The 24,891-nt window shown below is 35.9% G+C and overlaps 1 protein-coding gene across 2 annotated transcripts in view; it reads right to left on the bottom strand.

Annotated features, from left to right (window-relative positions):
• Positions 1–24,891, bottom strand: part of LOC117923953 (probable LRR receptor-like serine/threonine-protein kinase At1g56140) — a 77,569-nt gene that overhangs the window by 52,059 nt on the left and 619 nt on the right. Inside the window, exons 1-2 of one of the 2 annotated variants that reach the window (XM_034842469.1) lie at positions 24,558–24,731; positions 14,074–14,257 (exon numbers count right to left, since the gene is read on the bottom strand). In XM_034842469.1, coding sequence (XP_034698360.1) covers positions 14,074–14,096 — 23 coding nt within the window. In that variant the 5' untranslated portion in view covers positions 14,097–14,257; positions 24,558–24,731. Of the gene's footprint in view, positions 1–14,073; positions 14,258–24,557; positions 24,732–24,891 lie in introns of those variants that run through there. The other variant, XM_034842468.1, reaches the window with a different exon arrangement.

Raw genomic sequence — 24,891 nt, 5'->3', positions numbered from 1 at the left:
ACAAGCAGTTGGATTCCCTCCCAAAGAAAGACCCAGGTATAGTATAGGTCAATCAGAAGCCTTGCATTCAAGCAACAAGGCTAATCTAGAGAGATGATTCTAATCGAGGTTGATTCCAGAAAGATTACTCTTGTCAAGATTGACCTTAAGCCCAGAAATTTTCCCAAACACTAACAATAAACTCTTGAGAGTTTACAGTTCCTCCGCGCAAGAGTTAGCAAAGAATATGGTATCATCTGCAAATTGCAGATGGGTCACCCTAACTCTATTTCTACCTACCCTGAAACCCCCTAACACACTTCTTTCCTCAACTTTCAACAACATTCTACTTAACACATCTACAACAATAGTGAACAGGAAAGGAGATAAAGGGTCACCTTGCCTTAAACCTCTAGATGTCTTGACCCATTCTTTAGCATTACCATTCACTATAATAGCATAAGAGACCGAAGACAAACAACCTCTCATCCAACTCCTTCATTTAGAACTAAACCCCTTTTTCTCCAACATGTGATCCACAAAATCCCATTTCACATGGTCATAAGCCTTTTCAAAGTCAATTTTGATTATAACTCCTTCCTCCCTTGATTGCATTTTCTCATCCACTATCTCATTGGTTATAAGAACTGCATCCAAAATTTGTCTCCCTTGAACAAAAGCACCTTGAGTTAAGTGGATAGTCTCATGTAGAACTCCTCTTAATCGCCCTGACAAGACTTTTGCTATTACCTTATAGAGGCAAGTGATCAGGCTAATAGGTTTAAAATCCGAAATCTTCTTTGACTGACTCTTTTTGGGCAAAAGAACTATGAAGGAAGCATTGGTGTTTTGATTAATAATCCTGCTACTATGAAACTCTACGAACACCCTTACTAAGTCATCCTTGATCACATCCCAACAATCGTGAAACACTGCAATGGTAAAACCATCAAGCCCCGGCGTCTTATCCCTATCTAATTGAAAAATGGCATTAAAGATCTCTTCTTCGGAAAAAGGGGAGTCCAGCCTATAAGCACTTTTTTCTAATATAGGGGACCAATCAATGTCTTCTACTCTCCAAGACTCTCCAGGAAGACTCGAGTAGAGCTTTTTGAAATATAGTAATATCTCCTCTGTGATGCTCTCAGAATTATCCAACACCAAACCTCTTTCATTCTCCAAGAACTTGATGAAATTCCTATTTCGTCTTCCTTTAACCACTTTGTGAAACAACTTTGAATTGCAATCCCCGTCTTTAACCCATTTCACCTTAGCTTTTTGTCTCCAATGAATTGCTTCCCTCAAAATTAATTCCTCTAGCTCCCCTTTTCTTTCAATTCTTTGAGCAAAAAGATCAGAAAAGAGAATCTCTTCTTGTTCAATGACATCAATGTTAGCTATCTCATCCAAGATGGTTTTTTTGCTTTCCTTTAGCAATCCAAACGTATTCTCATTCCAATCTTTCAATTTTGCCTTAAGAAATTGTGACTTCCTCATGAACTTGTGACCTTCCCACCAATTTCCATCAAATTCTCTCCACCAACTACTAAAGCACTCTTTAAAACCTGGATGTTGCAACCACATATTCTCAAACCTAAAAGGTGTTGGGCCCCACTTGAAAGAATTGGTATCCAAAACAATTGGCCAGTGATAAGAAATCCATCTAGGAATAACTTATTGAAGGCTTTGAGGGAAGGAAAGCTCCCACTCCTTTGAATATAGAAATCGATCCAATCTCTTGCACAGCAGTGACTCTTGCACAGCAGTGACTCTTGCATATTTGACCAAGTAAAAGGGGCATTCTGTAATGGGGTCAAATAGTTCACAATCTCTTATAAAACCATCAAAATCCCTCATGCTAGAAGCGACACAAGAGCCACCCAGTTTTTTAAAACTACTCTTTATAACATTAAAGTCACATCCCACACACCATAAAGGAAAAGTAAGGCTAAAAAGGTCTAACAGCTCCATCCAAAAATCCTTCCTAACTAAGGGGCTATTTGGGCCATAAACTGCGGACAACCACAATGGTCCGCATCCATCCAAAAAAAACTTGACTGAGATAGAAAATGATCCAATTACCACCACCTTACTGCTCATTTTCTTTGAGTCCCAAATGATCAAAATCCCTCTTGAAACTCTGCACGCAAAAAAAAACCCCATTCCTTATTCCTAATCGACTAGACACTACCTACAAACCTTCTATCGCACACCTCTCTTTTTGTTTCCTGAAGCATCACTACATCTGGATTCTGGAGCCGTAAAAAATCCTTAACCACCATTTGCTTTTTCCTAGAACCCAAACCCCTAGTATTCCAACTTATGATCTTCATAAAAACACCACATTGTCCCTAAACCTCCAAACCAACGCCAACAGATCTCAAATATTTGTGGCAAATATGTTCTTCCGGCTTGAATACACCTTGATGTCCAATGATCTTAAGACCTCACATACTGTGGCCATTTTGCTGGGGGAGAGACCTTCTATTTGGAACCCACCCATCGAGGGTAACTCTACAACCCCCTGGCTAACAGTACCCAGGTTAGGCGTACTGGGCTTGGTCTTAACAGATTTAAAATTCTCGGGCAAAATATTCAAACTAGCTAACTAGGACACCACAACAACACGGTTAGGATTGCCAACAGACCCAAGACAAAAAGGCCCAATGTTATTTTTTTGAAAAAATTTCAGAAATTACTCGATTTTTCGTAGAAAACTAAGAGTGGAAGGCTGAAGTGGGAAGATCGGGAATAGAAGGACTCGGATATGGAAGAGCCAAGCCAGAGAAAGGAGAAAGAGGAGGCATAGATGGCTGAGAAAATTGATGAGAAAATACCTCGGAATTTTCCACTGTCGTCTTTCCACAGTACCCTCCCCCTCCCCAAAGTTAAGCCCTTTTTCACTAGTTGTAGGAAAATATGGAAAAATAGTGATTGAAGATCCACGATGAGAACAACCCATAAAACCCTTAATACCTGTTCCGTCTACACCTTTAGATAAATTGCACATTTTCTTCTTCCCCTTCGAAAGAAAATGAGCCTTAGGAAGAGTCCTTTGATCCCCATCTCTCCTCATCGATGACGTTCCTTCCTTAGAACACCTTTTTCGAAACCCTAACAAACATCTTGGACTCGCAATGAAGCGTTGATTACTACTCAAAAAGTGTTATTTCATAGCTTGTAATTAACTCTTTTAAACACTTTTAAGTAGTAGTTATTGTCTTTTAACCCAATTAACATATTAAGGACCTTTGCAAGCACTTCTAATCAATTTGTGTTAAGTTTTGGTGTTTTGATAGCTTTTTTATCACCAAAGCAATATGAGATTGAGGAGAGTTATTTGGAATCCATGGCAAAGCAATGGAAAGCTCAGAAACATGAAGAACCAAAGCTTTGAAGTCCTTTTCCATAAGCAAATCCGGAATGCAAGGAGGGGAAGTAAAGAGAAATCTGCCATGAAGCATTTTTTATGACAGTCATGTCATCCACTTTTGGAGCACTTCCTGAAGTCCAATTTATGCATGCTATATGTCATTTCAAAGCTTAGGAAGTCAGAAATCCAATGCTTCAAACGGTGCACAATTCAGAGCTGAAATGAAGGAGTTACAGCCGTTGGAATCCGAACACCGCAAGTTGAAAGCCAACTTTGCAGCGCTGCGAAATCAGCCTTTTGCTGCAAAGTGATTTCGCAGCCCTTTTTGTGCGTCTGCGAAATCTCGCAGACCTTGTTTTCACCTGTGAAATGGTCCTTAGTGCTTCCCGATATTTGCGACCGACACTTTGAGATATTTTTCTTCAGATTTTTATTGTTTAAATCCTCAAACTCTCCTTGTAAGCCACCAATTATAGGATTCCTTAGCTATTAAGTTAGGAAAAAGGGTAAATATCCATGTAATAATTATTATTGTAATTTTCATATAAATAGCTCTCGGGAGCTTGTTCCCAGGGAGGACGACGGACCTTTTGTAAAAGTTTGAAAGAAAATAAAATACAGCTTTTGCTCTGCCTTACCTTCTCACTTTGATTGTATTTTTCATTTACTAGTTATGCACTCTCTAAGGAAGTTTCCCCAGAGAATGAGTAACTAAACCTTTAGTTCCTTGGAGCTAAGGTTGCTGGGAAAGGTTCCAAGTGCAAGAATTAGTAGTTTTGTGGTTTCAGCCATGAATGAAGATAAAGTGTGATCCTTTAGTGATTTCTATATTTTTAGTTAACTTAAAACGCCTTGGAATCACCTGGGCCAACACTTGGTAAGGCAAGTGATCTCTGTCCATGGAGATGCACTAGTTTACCCCTTGCGAGCCTCTAGGAGGTGACTTGAAGGTAGGATTTTCTAGAATTGCCAACACTTGGTAAGCTTTTGGACTCCAAGGAGACATCCATTAGTTATCTCTTGCGAGCTTGAGATGGGAAGTCCAAGGTTAAAGATCACCTTGAATGGTAAATGCTAAGTGAGAGGCACGAACCATTACAAGTTGCATCAGTGAGAGGGAATTAGAGCTGAAATCCAATTAAGGATCTGTACAACACCGGTTAGAGAATTGACTATATGTTAATTCTCTAATGCGAGAAAATGAACCAACTGGCCGAAACTACGTTTTTGCATGAGGAACCTCCCCTGTGAACCTAAATCTCCAAGGAATGTTTTTCTTCTTAAGTAATTTCCATTACTTACTGTGCCGTTAGTTTAAATCTAAACCTTTTTCAACCAAAGTTTGTGTTTTATTTCTTAAGCTAACCTTGAAATGAAACAGCACCAATTCACTTTGAATTGGTATCATTGGTAATTTGAAAACCCTTCCCAGTGAACGATCCTAGAGTCACTATGCTATAGTAGCTTTTTCTTTGCTACCCTAGTATATGGTGTAATAGGTTATAAATTTTGTTGATTACTCCCTCAATCAAGGAGCACCAGCTGGACACGAATCAGCTGAGACACCAATTGGGCATGAATCAAGCGTTGATCTAACTGTGTTCCCACTTCAAAAACATCTTCCATTGGAAGAACATCGATAACTGACTGCACTCTCTCAAACGTTAGAGGCTCGCTTCGACTTCGACCCCCTTGTTGGCATTCAGGACTTCGAGGGAGCAGGGCATTCCACAGCTTCTTTGAACCACACTTCAAAGCAAAGCCCCTCAGTTGAGCTTCAACGTCCTCAAAGTCTACCTCCGCCTTCCCCTTTGCAAAGAGATCAACACTGTGTAAAGGGCCCTTCGCAAAAAAAGCTTGATTGTCTCCCAAATCTCGACCCAACAACCGAATCGGGTCTTTTAAAGAGGCTCACCTCTTCTAGCCCACGTCAAATTTAGACAGTGGACTGGGCTTGCGAGAAGATTGGGCCCTTCTCACATGTTTGGAGGCCTAAATCCCTACCTCAATAGTTGACTGGACTTTGTCCCCTCCAGTCCATGCTCCACCAGCCTGCCTTGGCTCATCAGGCCCTACTCTCAAAAAGTTTGAATTCAAACTGAAAGACCGTGGAGATTGGGACCATCTGTTCCCCACTATCGGTATGTTCACTCCATGTGTCCCCATAGGAGCATTTTCATCCTTTTGACAAGTTGTCCCCTCCTTCGTACTACCAACTGCCCCAATAGAAGACCCCTTTCCAGCTGTTGATCTAGCCTCCTCAGCCCTCTTTTTGCCATTTGTCCGCATGTGAAACTCAGATTTCTGCCGAGTTGACTCACCCATCTCTCCACCTTGCCTGTCGTCTTCCTTTCCAGCCACTGCAACTGAAACTGTGAATTCCCATCCCCCATTCAACACCTCAATCAAAGTAGGGAAAACTGTGAATTCCCATCCCCCACTACTCCATTATTTTCTTCAAGTGTACCTCAGACCATAAATAGAATGGCAAACCTCTTAATTCTATCTAATCTTCCTTGAATTTCCCCTCTACTTCTGAATTTTCCTTTGGCGACCATCTTCTCAACAAGATTGTAATCCCACCCTTAATCCTGATGAACCTTGAAACATGTAGTGAGAAAGCTTCCTCTAATGTTTCTATAAAAAACAAACTTTTTCCACCGGCGAAGGGGACGATAGTCACCACACCTTTATGCCCTAGCCTTTTCGCCATAGCCCTACCGACCTCAACCCAGTTAACAGAACTACTAAGACACTAGCACACCACAATCCTCACCCATCTCCCAACTGGAACAAGGCCACCTTTCCTCAGTCCTTCTTTTCTTACTACATTTGCGAAGATTTGGTACAAAAGACCCGCATGTCTGTGAAAAGTCCCTTTTTTCCTGCATCTATTTTCCTTCTTTTCAAAACTCGAGGAAGGGACCACTAGCATTAAAGACAACGCGGACTTTAAGTGTTGCCATCCCCTGCCATTCTCTCCCTTGGGTATTATCAGGAAAGTTGACTTCCAGTTTGAGGCGAACTCTAATAACCTTATAAACCTGCCATGAACATTGAAACAAACCTCCAATAAATGGACTCTAGTCTTTCCTCTGAATTTCTTGTTGAAACCCATAAAATTCTTCATCTCAATGGCCTTCATCAAATGTTCTATCAACCATCCAACATCCTCCTTTTCAAAGCCTAAGGCGAAAACAGAGCCTTTACTGTGCTCTGTTATCAAACACTAGCTTCCCCCGACCTCACCATTCTTTTACTTTTTAGCAGAATTATAACTTCTCACTCTTGATATAAATTTGACAAACTCTATTGTATTCATTTCAATCTATACCATATTGCTAAGTATAAACAGCTCTAGCATTCAATTGAACATTTCTTCTATCACACTCATCTCATTCTTGTTTGGGTTTTAGAACCATGACCCCGTCAACAAGTTTTGAAGGAATAGATGGGTCATCTTCATTAACATTCCATAAGTCTAAATTGGTTGATTGTAAAAACCAAGTCATTTTAGTTTTCCAATAGGGATAATCAATTCTTGTAAAGAATAAAGGCCTATTAGATGCAAAACTTTCAATATGAGATGAGTTTGACGAATTATCCATTACCTCTTAGATGGTTAAGTCTTAAACAAGAGGCCCGCCTTTGATACCAATTAAGAAAATAAAGCTAATCCTAATTAGGAAAATACCCAAGAGGAAGAGTGAATTGGGTTTTTAAAAATCTTTTAAATACAACAAATTCAAGCAAAAGAAGTACAAATATAAAAAGATAAAGTTAGTGGAAGTAAACATAGATTTTATAGTGGTTTGATACCCCTTGCCTATGTCCACTCTCCTCAAGCTCCTATTCGAGTGAGGGTTCCACTATCCTTGAAGTTTCAACCATTCTTCCAATGTCTTTACACTTAGATTCTAGCTCCAGTGGGATCCTACACAATCCTTCAAGTATTCACCAACTTGAAACTCTTTATTCATACAATCTCACTTAAAAAAATGATGAAAACTCTCAACCTAGTTCAATAAAGGCTCAAATACAATTGAAATGCTAGGAAGAATGACAAAGGTGCACTAAAGAGTATGCAAGTGAGGATTTAATGTACCAAGGAGAGAATGAGAGTTTTTAAGAGAAGAACAGGTAGTTAACCAATTGAATGTAAGTGTTCTCATACTCATAAATAAAGTGGAGCTCTCAATTTATAGATTTCTAGACTCGGGAGCCAAAATTGCCAAAAAGTTGCCTCGATCAGTCGAGCTACGAGTAGACTGGTTGACTAGTCGTTAGGCAATAAATGCATGGCAAGTGATTGTTAGGCCTCGACTAGACCTCGATCGAGAAGACCTACCCATCGACCAGTAATGCATAGCTACTAGAACAGATAGAAGACTTTTTGCATACCTTGACCAATCCTCGACCGAGAAGGCATAATCTTTACTAGTATCCTAACTGATTGAGTCGATTGACTAGTTCCTTAACCAATTCACCTATTTTGGCCTGAAAACCTATTTTTTTCTATTCCTTTCACTTCTAACACTTAGGCAAGACCTTTGGGAGTATTAATAAGATAAATTTAAAACAATTTGCCTAAGGTTTGTATAAAAAAAAAAAAAAAAAAACTCGAGTTTTAATGGAAATTTGACTTTAATGCATAAACTGAGTTTTTAAAGATGCATGAAAAGGTATGAAAATCCTAAGTACACTCATTCATTCATCTTACATATGTTTTCTAAGATTAAAAGGTCTTCTATATGTCTCGATCTTGCATCCATTAGGTCATTTGATGAATTTCTTAAATATTCTTTTGAATTTCTAAACCAAAACTTGAAATTCTTTTAATTCAAAATAATTAGCAGCTTAATCATGTTTTGTTATCATCAAAAAACGATTATGAGAACCCTTACGCTAACAAAATTAACAGACCCATAAACCTAATTCATTGTATACCAAACAAGGTATGACCATACATCTTACTAGTTGCATCAAAGTAAATACAACTATCTTGGACTAAGAGCACTTATTATTGTCAAAATATTGTGTGAATGGCCGAATACTTTGGCCTTGAGTTTTGTATATTATATATAGACTTTACAAGGATGCTATACATGGGAAGCAAATAAAAGCAAATAAATTCCCACATGATTCTAGCCCTATACATGTAAATTATAATCTATCAAATAATGTATGCTAACTGTACAGAAAAATAAATGGAGAAATAAGGAAACGATTGTGGGCTAAAATAAGGAAATAATTGTGGACAGCAAAGTTGTCTTTTGACAACCCCCCTCAAATTGATGCAGGTTGATCAACAAGCATCAATTTGCTACTTAGCAAGCAATGTCGATGACGAGGGAGAGCCTTGGTGAAGATATCAGCAATTTGTAAGTCAATGGAAATATGTGGAAGAGTGATAACACGAGCTTCAAAGGCTTAACGGATAGAGTGACAGTCCACTTCAATATGCTTTGTGCACTCATGATAGACAGGATTGGCTATTATCTTAATAGCACTTGTATTATCGATATGTAGAGGTGTAGGATCAGTCTCAGAAAAATCTAACTCCGCAAGCAAACCTCGAAGCCAAATGATTTCAGAACAAGCAAGAGACATTGCCCGGTACTCAAATTCCATAGATGACTTAGAGACTCTGTCTTGCTTCTTACTTTTCCAAGAGATCAATGCATCACCTAAGAACACACACCAACCAGTGATGGAGTGACGGGCATCCGCACAACCAGCCCAATCAGCATCACTATAAGTAGAAGGGCGAGTAGAATTGCCTGTAGGGAAGAACAAGCCATAAGTATAAGTGCCTTGAACATACGTATGATCCTACGGACAGTAGCCAAATGAAGATGACGAGGAGTCTGAAGGAACTGGTTGACTTGTTGTACAACAAAAGAAATGTCCAATCTAGTAATGGTGAGATAAACAAGGCTACCCACCAACTTCCTGTATAAACTAGGATCAGCAAGTAAGTCACCCTCCTCTTTGCAAAGCTTGACATTTAATTCCATGGGAGTATCAACAGAAGTAGCCCCTTGTGGACCAGCTATAGCCACCAAGTAACCCGCATAGTTATGTTGATTAAGGGAAATACCAGAGGGACTATGATGCATCTCAAGACCAAGAAAATATGTGAGAGACCCAAGATCCTTCGTATGAAAGAACTCGGAGAGATGAGTTTTGAGTTGACCAAGTAAAGCAGAATCGAAACCAATGATCACAATATCATCAACATAAACCAAAAGAACCATAATACCCATGTTTGATTTTCGAAGAAACAAGGAAGTGTCATACTTGCTCTGCCTGAATGAAAATTGTAATAAAGTGGTGCGGAATTTATCAAACCAGACCCTCGAAGCCTATTTGAGACCATAAAGAAAGCAACGAAACTTACACACATATGAAGTCGGAGAGGGAAACAATCCTGGGGGTGGCTTCATATAAATACACTCTTTAAGATCCCCATGAAGAAAAGCATTTTTTTTACATCCATCTGATGTAGTGGCCAATGACTAGAAGTAGCAAAAGCTAGAATCGTACGAATAATAGTCATTTTAGCCATAGGAGCAAAGGTCTCTTCATAATTGACACCATATTCCTGATTATTCCCAAGTGCAACAAGTCGAGCTTTGTAACGATCCAAACTTCCATCAGATCGGACCTTGACTGAGTAAACCCATTTGCAACCCAGAGGAACAATAGTGGGAGGATAGGGCTCAATGTCCCAAGTGTGATCGGCCTCTAGAGTGGCAATTGCTTCCTGCATAGCTTGTGGCCAACAATCATTCTTGGCAGCATGTGAGTAGCATGTGGGAATATCAAAATTGGACAATGCAGCAGTAAGGGTTGAAATAGAATTGCCAGAATTGGAAGAGGGAAATCCATACCTATTCGGAGGTACAGACACTCGAGGAGAGCAACGTACTAAAGGTGTTGGAGGTGCTGCAACTGACTAAATCTGGAGTGTGGTAGGATCAGATATCGGGTGAGCCACCGAAAGAGACTGTGGACGGGAGTGTCTTGTATACACAATACCTGGTTGAAATCGAGAATTGACTGGATGAAGATTTGAGAACTGCTGCTCAAAGGAGAGGAGGACCACAGTAGAAGATGATACAGGAAAGAAATGTTGATTTTCAAAGAAAATAACATTCCTAGAAATATGTGTACGATGTAATGTAGGATCATAGCAAACAAATCCCTTTTCACACATATTATATCCTAAGAAAGCACATCGAACAGATTGAGCAAATAATTTATGTTGCTCATGAGGAGGTAAATGAACAAAGCATACACAACCAAAAATACGCAGGTGATCATAACTACATTGCTTAGCAAATAAACGGAAATAGGGAGACTCCATATGTAGGACTTGAGAAGGTAAACGATTAATCAAGTGAGTAGCAGTTTTTAGAGCCTCTACCCAAAACATGGATGGAACAGAAGATTCTAACAAGAGAGTACGTACCACATCAAGGAGATGACGGTTTTTGTGTTCGACAACTCGATTTTGTTGAGGAGTAGAGGGACATGAACGTTGATGAATAATACCCTTAGAAGCCAAGAATGCTTGAAACTCAGTAGACAAATACTCACCACTAGAATCTATGCGTAATGTCTTAATAGAAGTAGAAAATTGATTGTCAACATACGCTAAAAACTCAGTGAAAGTATGAGAGATCTCAGATTTAGAAAGAAGAAAGTAAACCCAAGTAAATCTGGTATGATCATCAATAAAAGTCACATAATATTAAAATTTCTCATGTGAACTAATTGGGGAAGGTCCCAAACATCACTATGGATAAGATCAAAGTAGTGAGATGCTCTACTTGCATGCAAATGGAAGGGAAGAATTTTAGTTTTACCAAGTTTGCAAGAATCACACTCAAGAGATAAAGAAGAACGATCCTTATTACCAGGTAAATCAGAGTTCAATACATGAGATAAGATCTGAGTATTGAGATGGCCTAAACGACGATGCCACACCATACTAAGATCTGACACATTATTACAAGCAAAAGACTTAATAGAAGAAAGTGGAGAAAATTTTGGAACAGGTAAAAATAGTGGAAACAAGCGCCCCACTTTAGGTCCCTTCGCCATCGGCTCCCCCGTTACCTAGTCTTGCACAACACAACCATTACTAGAAAAATTAATAGCACAATTGTTATCAACTAATTGGCTAACAGAAATAAGGTTCGTGGAAAACTGAGGAGCAAGAAACAAATCAGTGAACTTAGAAGAGGCATCACCGATAGTAGCTATGGGCAAAGAGTTGCCATTGGCACTCTGAATGGAAAATTGACCAGCGTAAGGCCGAACATGACACAAAGCGGTGGGATTATTAGTCATATGATTAGAGGCCCCCGAGTCCACGTACCAGAGTTTAGTAGAATTGTTACCTTGGAACCCCATTGTTGATAATGCTGAAATTAATATCCTTTACACCATTTCTAGGGTGCAGTAATCTGGTGCAGGAGGTGCAGGAACAAAGAACGTAGCTGAAGGAGAGTTGTGTGCTGCACAAGTTGCTATAGGAAGGACAATAACCGAAGTCTAAAATGCTTAGGCTTGACGATCCTGGGGGCGAATACGACATTCTTTGATAATGTGACTCTTCTTCTTACAATGAGAACAAAACTTCTTAGGACAAGTGGCAGCAATATGCCCATATTCCTTGCAGCAGAAACACTGTAAGTTTTTAGAATGCATAGGTGGTCCACGTCCTTGGGCAGCATAAGCTACAATTGTCATCCCAGAACTGCCATGAGATTGCTCCAGAATAGCTTGAGTACTAAGGCGTTGCTCTTCGCGAAGTAACTCACCAAAACAAATATCAAGAGAGGGAACGAGAGATCTATCTAGTAAAGAGAAGCGAACAGATTCATATTCCGGATGTAGTTTCATAAGAAACTAATCAAGCCAGGTAGTCGCGTGAATAGTCTAAATAGTTGAGAGAATGGCAATAGGAACATTCATTGTAACCAAATCAACATATTCATGCCAAAGAGTCAGAAATGCCGAGCAGTAGTCCTGGATGGAAAGACTACCATGTTGAAACATGGCAATCACATGTTCTAACTGAAAGCGACGAGCATCGTTATCCTGATGATAAACTTTCTTCAAGTAAGCCCACATAGATTGAGCGGAGCGATGGAGCCACAAGTGGGTGACAATATGAGGCTCCACTGAACCAAGAAGGCAAGACATGATGCGTGCATCAAGCACAGCCCATGAAGGAGAAGAGTCAACATCCTGAGATTTTTCAAAAGTGGATGGTTTTTCAACATCCGTGCCATAAATATGACCCCAAAGGTCTTTTCCCTTGAGAAAAAGTTCAAACTGAAATGCCCAGGTAGAATAATTTGTTTCTGTAAACTTAACACACACAGGTGTGGAATCCATAGAAAATAAATAGAACCCGAGATTAAAGGATGGACCAAAAAAATCCTAGAAGAAAACTGACCCACGACAGCCACAGAAATACCGAGAAAAATGGTTGTGGTTGGGTGTAGCACGGATCAACATAGACTTGATCGAAAGACACGAGAGGCACCTCCGAAACCGAGAAGACAGAAAAGAATTTGAGAGAAGAAAAATTAACAACCTTGCTCTAATACCATGTAAAAATATTGTGTGAATGGCCGAATACCTTAGCCTTGAGTTTTGTATATTATATATAGACTTTACAAGGATGCTATACATGGGAAGCAAATAAAAGCAAATAAATTCTCGCATGATTCTAGCCCTATACATGTAAACTATAATCTGTCAAATAATGTATGCTAACTGTACAGAATAATAGATGGAGAAATAAGGAAACAATTGTGGGCTAAAATAAGGAAAGAAGTATGGGCTAAAATAAGGAAAGAAGTGTGGACAGCAAAGCTGTCCTTTGACAATTATAAGAATCGTTTAGTAAATCTATCTATTAGGTGATCCCTATCCAACACACAAAGTCTTGATGCACAAGTAACGAACTAATAAAACCACACTTATGACTAAATGAGTTCATAATATAAGTGTAGAAACTAAATACTACAATTGACTAAATAGATTGTCCATTCTCATTCATAATTGTGAACAAAGCTTTAATTTGGAAAGAGGTAACAACCATGAACCTCAATATATATTCTAATTTGCACTATACACCAAAATATATACGATCCAATTAAACTTTAAAAACATTAGTGCATTAATTGCATAGGCATTAAAATTATTACACATTCACCCATTATATGCTAATTAATTCATAATAATCAAATTATTAATAAGATAAATTTATTTTGAGAGGCCTATAATAATCTTAACCATTTTTTTTCCTCTAGATAACTTAGTTAAGAGAAATAGTAACCTTTTGATGTAAAATTATTTTGAGTTTTCGTTCTCTTACAACTAACATTTTTTTAAAATTAGAATATCATTAGTTGATAAAAGTTATATTTTGATCAATATTTTACAGTTACATAGATTTTTTATTGTCTCATGGCTTTGAAGAAGAAATATAATATAATCTATCACTAAAAATGTGTAAGAGAGTAAAGAATAGTTGCAACAAATGAACCATGTCAAAAATTAAATCCTTGATAATAATTTTTGTCATTTTTAATAAAATAATTTTTTATGTTAATATTTGTGAATGTTTCTTATTAGTACTCTAATTCTTATGTAGAAGACATTTATAAGAGAGAAGAGGAGAGAAAGAGAATACATACAATTCAGTTATATGGCAAGTCATATGTGTATTGTAAGTACAATTACACTTGATAGCTGGGTTAATAGTTTGGTCCCATATATAAGTTTCATCTATGGCAGATCCGCTACATGGCTCCCCACTTATGTTCCATAGTTTTGGTGCTTTTGTACCCCATTGTTGGAATATTGAGTTTAATGCTTTTACTGTATCAACAATCACAACATTAATATGCACAATAAGTAGATGCATTCATATATAGTATTTTTACATGAAAAAAACCTCAAATATATTGAAAAACAAGTAAAGAAATATATTAAACAAAATAGAAGTGTAATAAAAAATTCTCAATTATATGAATTTATTTTTATTTCAATCCCCGTGGCACCTTTTAGAGGCTCAAAAGCATACCATTTTTGTTACTAATTTTTACAAGGACAATAATACATGGAGGCAAGCAACTCTTCATAATTTCTATAAAACATTTATAACACCCCCTCTTTAATGATCAATATTACCAAAAGAATATACCTTCTTCAAATCTTACTAGTAAAAACCTAATGAGACAAAAAGCTAGTGAAGGAAAAATAATGTAATATTCTTTTAAATTTTCGAATGCTTTAGATTATCAAGATTGTCTAATTAAAAACCTTGTTATTAAAATGTAATGAAACAAAACTTTTCCAAAGTTAAAAGATTGCAACACACTAAAATTCCTTAGTAATTCCTCCTCATGACAGCATGATTAAGTTTTCTTAAATAACTTTGCCTAAGAAATCTTATAACTTCCTCTCATGGTGTCATGACTATTGTTTCTTAAATAATATTTCTTAATAAATGTTCAAGTTAATGTAATTCAATGTTATGTATTACCTTCTTCAATACAATAGCAATGCTTCATGAATAAATATGTTGGATTATCACTTAATTATATCTATTAAACATCAAGTATGTTCTTATATTAGAATAGAAGAGTAAAACAAATTAGGTGAAATATGTTTCATTTTGTTACCTTTAATATATCTTCCTTTAGCATGGCCTACATTATCTTCATATAATATTTTAAAATTGTCTTTAATCAAGGATAATCTAATGATTTTCAAGTACTTCTAACCATCGATCTTAACCATATGCATTCATGAGTTATCTCATCAATTATGAGTATGTTTTAATAATTTGAAGAATTGACAACTATTGTTAGCTTTACAGATCTCCATAAAATGAGATTATTGGCATACATTTTCTTTTTAAGATTGTGTTTTGTGAGATCTAAAAGATAATTAGCTTGTACATATTTAGGCAACTAAGACTTTTGTCCATGTGAAGAACATAAACCTATATCAATTATTTTATATAGGTAGTCAATATAAGTTTATATTATTCCAATGTATTCAAGTTAATGTAGAGTTGTATCTAACAAGTAAACTAATATTGAATGCTATATCTAATTGTGTATAATTTACAAAATAAATAAGTGTGCTAATTTTACTAAGATATGGTACTCTAGGGGTAAATAGTTTCTTATATTTTTTGAAGAAAAAAACTCATTTTCCACATCAATTGCTTGAACAACAACTAAATAGCTTAATGGTTATGTCTTGTCTATATAAATGCACTTCAAGACTTTATTTGTATATGTTTACTAATAGGCTAAAACTCCATTTGGAAAATGTTCAATATATAGATCAAGAAAATTAGTTCTACTTTCAAGATCTTTTATTTCAAATTCATTTCTTAAGTAAGTAGCCATTGTTAGGAGCTCTCTAGGAGTTTAAATTAATAAGATTGAAATAATCTATTAGATTGAAATAATTTCAACTACAATAGTTAAGTTCTTAATCAACATACATGGAAAAATGAGATTACTCATATATCCTTCTTGTGAGGACTTTGAGTCTTGTTTGTATGTTGGCAATTTTGTTCATTTTAATATTTGGCCATAGAAGTCTTTTTTAGATAGTGACTTACTCTCCATTGAAGATCAAAGGTTGTTATTTATCCAACTGGGAAGTCAGAAAGTATGTCTAAAATGGTTTGGCTTGTGGCAAGTTAGGCTCCTTTGAGGTATAGAGAGAATCGGTTTTGTTTTTTTTTTTTAACCTAAAATGCTTTAAAATTATTGTTTTGAAAAAGGGTAAAACCGCTCAAGCGGCCTAAAGCGCTCAAGTGTTGAAAACTACTCAAGTGCCCAAGGGGCTTAAGTGGTGTTTCAGTTGGCTCAAGCGGTCATGCTGATTCTACTAAGATTTTTCACACAAATTTGATTTATAACTCTTCCAAAATTGAAACTCTTCGATTTTTTGCCTATTAATACCTCTCTATAACCCCTCAATGGGTAAAAGATCATTAAAAGATTGGATATTTTTCAGAAGAGTCTCCTAAAGAGAAAGCCTAATGAGCCACACCATTCACAATCTCTCATTCAAGGATTCAATCTTTGAATCTTAGGTTAAAAACCTTTATCTCTTCAACGAAGCCAAAGTGTATTCACTAAAGCAATCAAAGGTTGTTGCATTGAGGGCATGGATCAAGTTGTAGGTACTAGAAAGTAAGTCTTTAGGGTAAAGTGGTCAGGTAAATCTATGTAACTTGATCTCATATAGTGAATTTAAATTAGTGGTCTTAAACCCTGTGATTTTTTATCTCCACGGTTAGTGTAGGGTCTTCCACATAAAAATCCTTGTGCCTCATTGTTAAATCTTTTGATTATTATTATTATTATTATTATTATTTGTATTGCTTATATTTAATTGAATTTAGAATCCCTAACTACTCATAGGGAAACAAATTGGTAATACATATAAATATTTATTTAAATTTTTAAATACACCCATTCACCATCCCCCATCTTTAGCTCTTACTATATTGAACTTCAATGCTTTTTCAATTGGTATTATAGTAGGATACAAATTTATTTATTTTTGTTCTATTGATTAAAACTCAAATTTTTATTGATAATTTTGGTTTTTATTAACCATATAAGATAAAAATCAAATTTTTATTGATCCTATACATCCAGTATGGAATAATAAAAAACCAGGGCATCTTTGAATAGTCCACTTTAGTTTTATGGGAGTAACTATCCCCACTAGAAAGCCTAAATGAAGTTTTTTCTTACAATGCAAGGTGAACAGGTATAGAATTTAATGGAATATGGATGGTGAACCTCACTTATTCTAGATGTTCATGGAAGATCAACTAAATAACTAAAACCTAAATGAGATTGGGACAAAGTCGATAACGGATGAAGTGAAGCCAATGCTAGGGTTTTGTTTAGTATCTTCAATGGAGTTTATCTAGATGAGTTTCATAGGATTGAAAATTGTACTCGTGCTAAGGAAGCTTAGGATATTCTTCAAGTCACTTATGAAGGTAAGACTGTAGTTGAAGTTTCTAAATTGCAAATGTTTACTAATAAGTCGAGAATATTAAGAAGTATGAAAATCAAAACTTTTCTTCATTTTATTCTAAACTGGGTAATACAGTTAATTTCTCTTTTAACCTTAGAGAACCTATTAAAAATTCAAAGGTAGCTAGAAAAATATTGAGATCTCTCCCAGAGAGATTTAAACCTAAAGTTACTACCAAATAAGAGAGCAAGGATATTGATTTGATGATAGTTGATGAACTTGTTGGTTCCACACAAACATATGAAATGACCTTACGTAGTTCTCAAAAGCCTAAAGATTCTACGTTTAAGGCTTCTAAAAAAGAAGAAAAATATATTGAAATACCATATAACATAACTAGGGATGAATTGGCTCATATGGTTAAAATAATTAAAAAGGTCATGAAATTCAATAAAAAGTTTTACAAAAATTAAGAATCTAGAAAAGGAAAAAGACCTAATGATAAATCCTCTAAAAGAAAGGATAAAGATTCATCCAAAGGTCAGAAAGTTGAATGTTTTAACTATGGAGGTCTGGGCCCCAAAGATATCAAAAAGTCTATGCAAACTATGTGGAGTGATTCTGACTCTGAAGAATGTGGTTCCACAACTTTTGAAAATGCAAGGTACGATCCTAATGATTTTTTTAGCCTTTATTGTACCTGTGGAATATGTGCATGATGTGATTGTGATAGTAATAGTGATAATGAATTTATTGATGATCAAAAGGTTGCTTTCTTGGATCATCTAGTTGTTGAAAATGAAAAACTAATAAAAAAAAATATCTACGAGACCATGGTATACTTGAAGCTCATAAATCTAAGACTAGTGTGCTAAAACAAGAGATAACTAATTTACTTGAAAAAAAAAATAGATTTCTTAAGTATAAACAACATTCTTTCCTTGAGAAAAGTAATGCTTTCACTCAAGAGATGAAAAGTAATAAGCCTACTTCATCTGTGAATGAGATCTTTAAATGAAATACTAGATAAATGAAAAACCTATGGTGATAAAAGATGTTTGGTTTACATTAATAAAAATGAAACTCCCTCTAGTGGAGAAACTATGTTTGTCAAAGGGAAAGATGAAATCCCCAACCAAGTAGCATCCTTTAAAAATCCATCACTACACACATTGCAAGAAAACAAGGCACACTCAATATAGGTGTTATACTAAATTCCTAAAGATATTTGAATCTCAAATGAGTAGGCTTATGAATGATTTCAATTCTATTAAAAATAAAATTTTGAATCATGGGAAAGGGAATAAAACAAATCAAAAGCCTAGAAGTCAACAAATCTTACAATTTATCGTTTGATGGCTCTTTCCTAGACTTTGGCATATGAGAATGGTAGAATCCTCTTTGTAGGGACAAAGGCTAAAGCTCTCTCTTTCTCTCCCTACAAGACAGAATCAGTAAAAATGTTGGCATAAACCCTTAAGGGGGTTTCCATAAGTTTACTTGTGGGCTTAAATGACTTGAGCCCATCTTAGGCTTGGGTTACTTAATTTAGCCCAATGGGTCCTTATTAATTAATTAGTCCTATTTTATTAATTAATTAGTCCTATTAGATTCAAATTAATTAATTTATCCATTCAAAAAAGACAATTTATAAGCTCTTGTACAACCTTCCATTTTTATCAAAATGCTCTTATGCAAACATATGAATAAAAAACTCAATTATCCTTAAAATAATGTTCCACCTAGGAATAGGAGCTCAAGTGGGGATCATTAGGACTCATAGGAAAATATTGACTCCCTTAGAATCCAATTCTAAATTTGACTCAACATCCCACCATAAAAATTCAATTGCACTCAATATCCTATGATATTAAATTGACATATGGAGTTTAGATCCGTAACTTACTAACCACTACATGAAAGCTCCCCGTGAACTTGTGTTTATAATATAACAAGGTGAAAATGATATCAACCTCTCAAGATTACCTCTCCAATCCTTGAGTTTGAAATCCTCCTATTATGTGATAAACTTACTCTATCTCTCTTAGGGCATATGTCAAATTTCACTTAAGAAATTACTTCAACCAAAGTTTTCATAATCATATGTCCTTAGGATCATCCAATGGGATACACTGTTTCAAACCCATTAGATATCACGATGCTTATCTTGAGAAAAATTGTTGTTACCTACCTTAATCAATAATGACCTAATCCAAAGAGAATATATGACCATCTTAGGGTCACCCATAACTTGGATTTTTTGTACAACTTCTAATGCACCCAAATCACATACAATGTAGGTGAAACAAGGCTTGAATGCTTGATATAGATAATGCATGAAAAAAATCATAAAAGAAAAATTGGAATCACAATCTGAAATTAATGAAGACCATTTATTGTTATATCGTGTCATGCATTTAAGGGTTCTATCCTAACATCTCTAGTATCTAATACATGTAAGGTAAATAGTGGTGTTAGCATAAAACAGCGATTGATTCCTCTATAATGTTCTCATCTAACCTCTAGGAGTTGGCTCTCACGTGGTTTAATTAGGCACCATCCCACTCCATCGTAAATTTCACATACTTGGGCACTATCTTTACTACTTAGTATATCCATTCTATATAACAGAAGAAAAGGTTGTAGCATTATTCAAAGTATACAATTAAGCAATAGTAATGGCTTCCAATGAGGGGCTACCAAAAGGGTTGAAGCTATTGAGGTCACTTTCCAAATGGCTCTTTTTTACCATAGAAAGGTTATTCGTTAAGGCTAGAAAATATGCAATGCTAGAGGACTTGAAATTATTATGATCGCATTTATCAACCCTTGTAGTGGATTTATCCTCATTCACTCCTTGTGATGGAGGTCAATAAGACCATGGTACCTAAATAAAAGGAAGATCAAGAAGAAAAAAAAGGATTGCAAAAGATAAATGACCTATAGGAACACGATAAGAAAAGGGGAGGGCTTAGACCCGAACTTAACTATACTTTTCTAAAGATGTTGTATTGAAAAATCTTATAAAGGATTAACCATTGAGAATAATCCTTATAGAATTCAAGAGACAGCTGTTAACCTCGCCTATCTTAGCCAAAGCCAAGCTAAGGGACATCTTATTATTGTACCTTGCAATCTCCATGGTCATGGTGAATACAATTCTAGTTTGTAGGACCAAGGTGAATGCAAATGATTGTTTATTACATCAACAAAGTTCTCAATGGTGTTAAAGCTCAATATTCATATATAAAAAATGTGGCATTGTCCCTCAAGATAGCAACTAAAAAACTATTACATTATTTCAAAGAATACATGATTAAGGTGGTCTTTAAATACCCACTAAGGATAACCTTGCAAAAACTATACCTCTTTATATGTAAAGAATTCAAAGTAAAATATGTTACCCAAAGGGCATCATAGATATTAGAAAATGAGAGCAAAAATCATAGATACTAACAAAATTCTTAGTGAATTTCACAAAGGAAAAAAAAGGTATTGGAAGCTTTAGAAGATTAAATAAAGAACATATGGATACTCAAGTTTAAGGGTTCTCCACCATAGAATTTCCAGGAGCTGAAGTTTTCCTCAACTCACCTAATGAGATCCAAGCACAACAATCTATAATTCTAGCCCTTAAGGACACAAACAATTAAGTTGAATATGTTGTGTTTTTCATAAGATTTTGGTAGGTAGAAAATCTAGGAATGGAAAACTTGAAGATGTACAGTGACTCCCAACTAGTGATCAAGCAAGTATTCAAAATTTTTAAAACCCAAGGACCTACCATGGAAAAATATTTTTATCTGGTTAAATGAAAATTGTAAAAATGTGTTAATATGATGATATCCCATAATCTATAGAAAAATAAAGAACTTGATAACATTGGCTATTAGGGCCTCAAGGGTAATAAATGCTCAAAGAGTTCATTCTATTGGAGCTACTAAAACGACCAAGCATAGTAGAAGCACAAGGGATACACTATGTGTAGAAGATGATCAAGGGTAGAAGGAAACTTCTATCTAACTTTTAGATATAATTAAGAAGCTAAGGGGTTGATAAGGAACTAAGAGGTTGCAGAAAAAGGCCACTCGCTACACCTTGATCAATGGAGAATTTTATAAGTGAACATTCATTGGTCAACTATGTACTATATTAAGGTATAATAAAGTTGCTCTTAAGCTTGGGAATGAGTAACCCAAATTATGATTCTTACATTAGGTGTGTGGGATATGACGTTGAATGTTATAAAAGGTATAACCTACCCTCACTATTCACCACTTGGTTTTCAAATGAGATGATCAAAACCTAATCCAACAATTGGTACCAGAGAAAAAGGTCATGGGTTTGGTCATAGGAGCATCATGTTGGGAAAGGGATTGTTTACATGCAACAATACCACTCTTAAGCTAGGAGATGGTTCACTCAAATGATGGCTCTTAAAATAGGCTCATAGGTTGTGATGTTAAATGCCATAAAAGGTTTGACCTACTCTCATTGAAGATCTATTAGTTTTTGTATGAGATAATCAAAGCTCAATCCAACATATTGATGGATATCCATGAATTTATATGTTGAGAATTTTTTTATTTTTTTTTTAAAAGGCACTCATTGGCTCACTAAGCCCTTTCTTAAGGGTATTACTAATCAATCATGCTAAAGGATGTCAAGCCACATGTATAAAATTGCTATAAGAATCAAAGATTCACAATTATGTTGTGAGCGACTTTAGAAAAGCTCTCACCCCTAGCAACCCCTAGCCATTTATTCAATTGGGTTAAAAGTCATGGAAATACGTGTAATTGTCTCGAAACAAATATATATATATGTTAGTCACCACCAATATCTTTACAAAATGGGTTGAGGTTGAGTTTGAGGTTAAAGCTTATCCTCATATCAATGGTACATACATGAAGAAATTCATGTGAAAAAATAGACCCCAATCAATAATAATGAGGTTAGTTTGATTTCAAAGAATTCAAAAAGCTTTATTAAGTGCTCAAAATCATAAATCTCTACTTTAACCTCAAGTGCTAATGTTAACAAGCATAGATGATCATAGATGATCCTGGGCAAGGACAAGGTAGTAATATTTAAATTCATAGAAAGAGATTCAATAATCAAATCCTCTAGTCAAGAAAAATTTAGAGCTCAAACAAATCTATATCTTCTACCAAGCAAGGGACAGGGCATAAACTAAGACTTCTCCTTATCACCAAAAAGAAGAAATTGTGATTAGAGATTGATTTTTAGCTCCTTAAAATAGATCATACAAAATAATATTCCACATAAATGTCCTTTTTCTCCACACTAATAATAAGAGGATCATAGCAAAAGTAATGAGTCTCCTTCCTTAGTTGCAACATCAATAAAGCATGAGGAGGTCAACAAAGTGGGTTGAATATTGATTGAACTTCATTAGGCTACATTTAACCTCTTACTATTCTTTCAATGTTTCATAGATAATCTCTTATCGAAGGATGTGACCCTTAGGGATAAGCTATGAGGTGTCACTCAATTTCTTTACCTTCCTCTTCTTGGGAAGGGTACTAACCTCCCTTAAGCCCATTCACTTCCATGAGAAAAGAGAAATAAAAATCTTAAGGATTCAAGAAAATTAAGGATAAGGGTATCCATCTACTTAAGAGGAACACCCTTGTGGAGCTAAAAAATGAACTCTTCAAAGTTGAAAATAAGGCCAGGAGATGGATACCCTTATGGTAGTTCAAGTAGTTCAGCCATGAGTTAAACTCATAAGGACATGCTCTCAAACATAGGGAACCTTGCTAACTTGGTTGTTTAAGCTCTATTTGAGGACAAAGAGGTAGCAAGGTGTGTGGAAACTCATTACATGCCATACCTGATGAAAGTAATCATGGATAAGATGAGCCACTTGATAACCTTAAGACTACAAAAATAAAGAAGGTTAGAAAGCAAAATGAGGTAATGAAAAAACATATAGGAGGAGTGGAAAGCCATCCTACCTTCACCTCCCTCTCCCTGGGGCATCTATGGTAAGCTCCACTCACCTACCAAGCCCTCTTAATTTCCCACAATAGGCAAGTAGCCTTGTTCCTTCCATTTTAATTTCCTACTAGAAGCTAGAATTTGATTTTTCATCAAGGGAACTATACTAAGTGCCAATGTTATGCTTCCTTTTCTAGCATAGGAAAAGAACCTTTCCTAGGTTAACACAATATCATAGGGGTTAGGTTCAAGATTACCATGGCCATTAATATGTTGATGACAATATGAAACCCCAATAAAGTTGAAAACGTGTCACAACAAAGAAGGCAAGGGCAATCTCAACCTAGACTTCAAGTGCCTTATAACCCTCTCTTGGATTCAATGGTTACACTTATCCTTATTGAAGACTTTGAGCACTAAAATAGATGAGAGAATATGAAACCTCTAGATGTAACATGAGAGGTCCTCAATAGCCTTTGAAGCCATATCAAAGGAGAACTTGAGCAAAGAAATAACAAGTTGCATAGGACAAGAAATGCGAGAGATGACAAAGCAAAAGAAGAAAGTAATTCCAACATTTAACCTACTTTATATAGGCATGGGGTAGCATTTACATTAGTAATTATGAGACATCACTCATCATGGAGCCTCCATCTAATCTCTTAGGGGGTCACACTCACTGTAAAAAATATGCTTTGATTTTCCTGTCTAATCAAATTTCTCATACAAGAAAAGGGAGAAGAGGAGGAATTGCAGGAGCTAAAAAACCAACTTTACATGTGGTATCAATCACGATGAGCAAAAGATAGGCAATAAGAAACAAGAACTCCTTGAACTACCACTAATAAGGCTAGCCTAGAAGAACAAGCCATGGAGAACAATTATCCCCACACAACCCATCCCCCAACCCTCTTCTCAATCTAAAGCATTAATTGCAAAGTGATTGTGTTTAAATGATCCAGCCTTTAATTATATGTGCAAGAAGTCATGCCCTAAAATCAAGAAATAATGATTCATTACATGGGGAATATTAATTAATACTGTTGAGCTTCAATTGGGCCATTAACCTAACCCTATGGCACATCGTGATTGGACACCTAATATAGATAGCCCATATAAATATCATGGGAAACTCCAAGATATCTCTGAACACCTTTGCATAACTAATGCCCTTGTCTATTGTTCCCCTTACCTTAACCATCATGTTTAACCTTGTAGTCAAAGCGACAGCGATCGTCCTAGCCCCTCTCTATTGATCGTACCTTGTTTCCTCTATTAGTGTAATATAAGGCAAGGCAACCTTGAACAACTCAACATCAGTCGTGAGGCAGCACTTAGCAGACAAATTGGACACCATCCATGTGAGCATAAGAGCTGCCTGCCACTCTGCAATTTTAGCACCTCCATGCATTGGACTTCTACAATTTAAAACTTCCATGAATAATTAAATATTACAAAATTAATGAATTATTGTATAGAATTATATATATATATATATATATATATATATATATAATATTAATGAA

Source organism: Vitis riparia, chromosome 10 (genome assembly GCF_004353265.1).
Source record: "Vitis riparia cultivar Riparia Gloire de Montpellier isolate 1030 chromosome 10, EGFV_Vit.rip_1.0, whole genome shotgun sequence".
NCBI lineage: Eukaryota > Viridiplantae > Streptophyta > Magnoliopsida > Vitales > Vitaceae > Vitis > Vitis riparia.
This window is presented reverse-complemented; position numbering and strand designations above follow the sequence as displayed.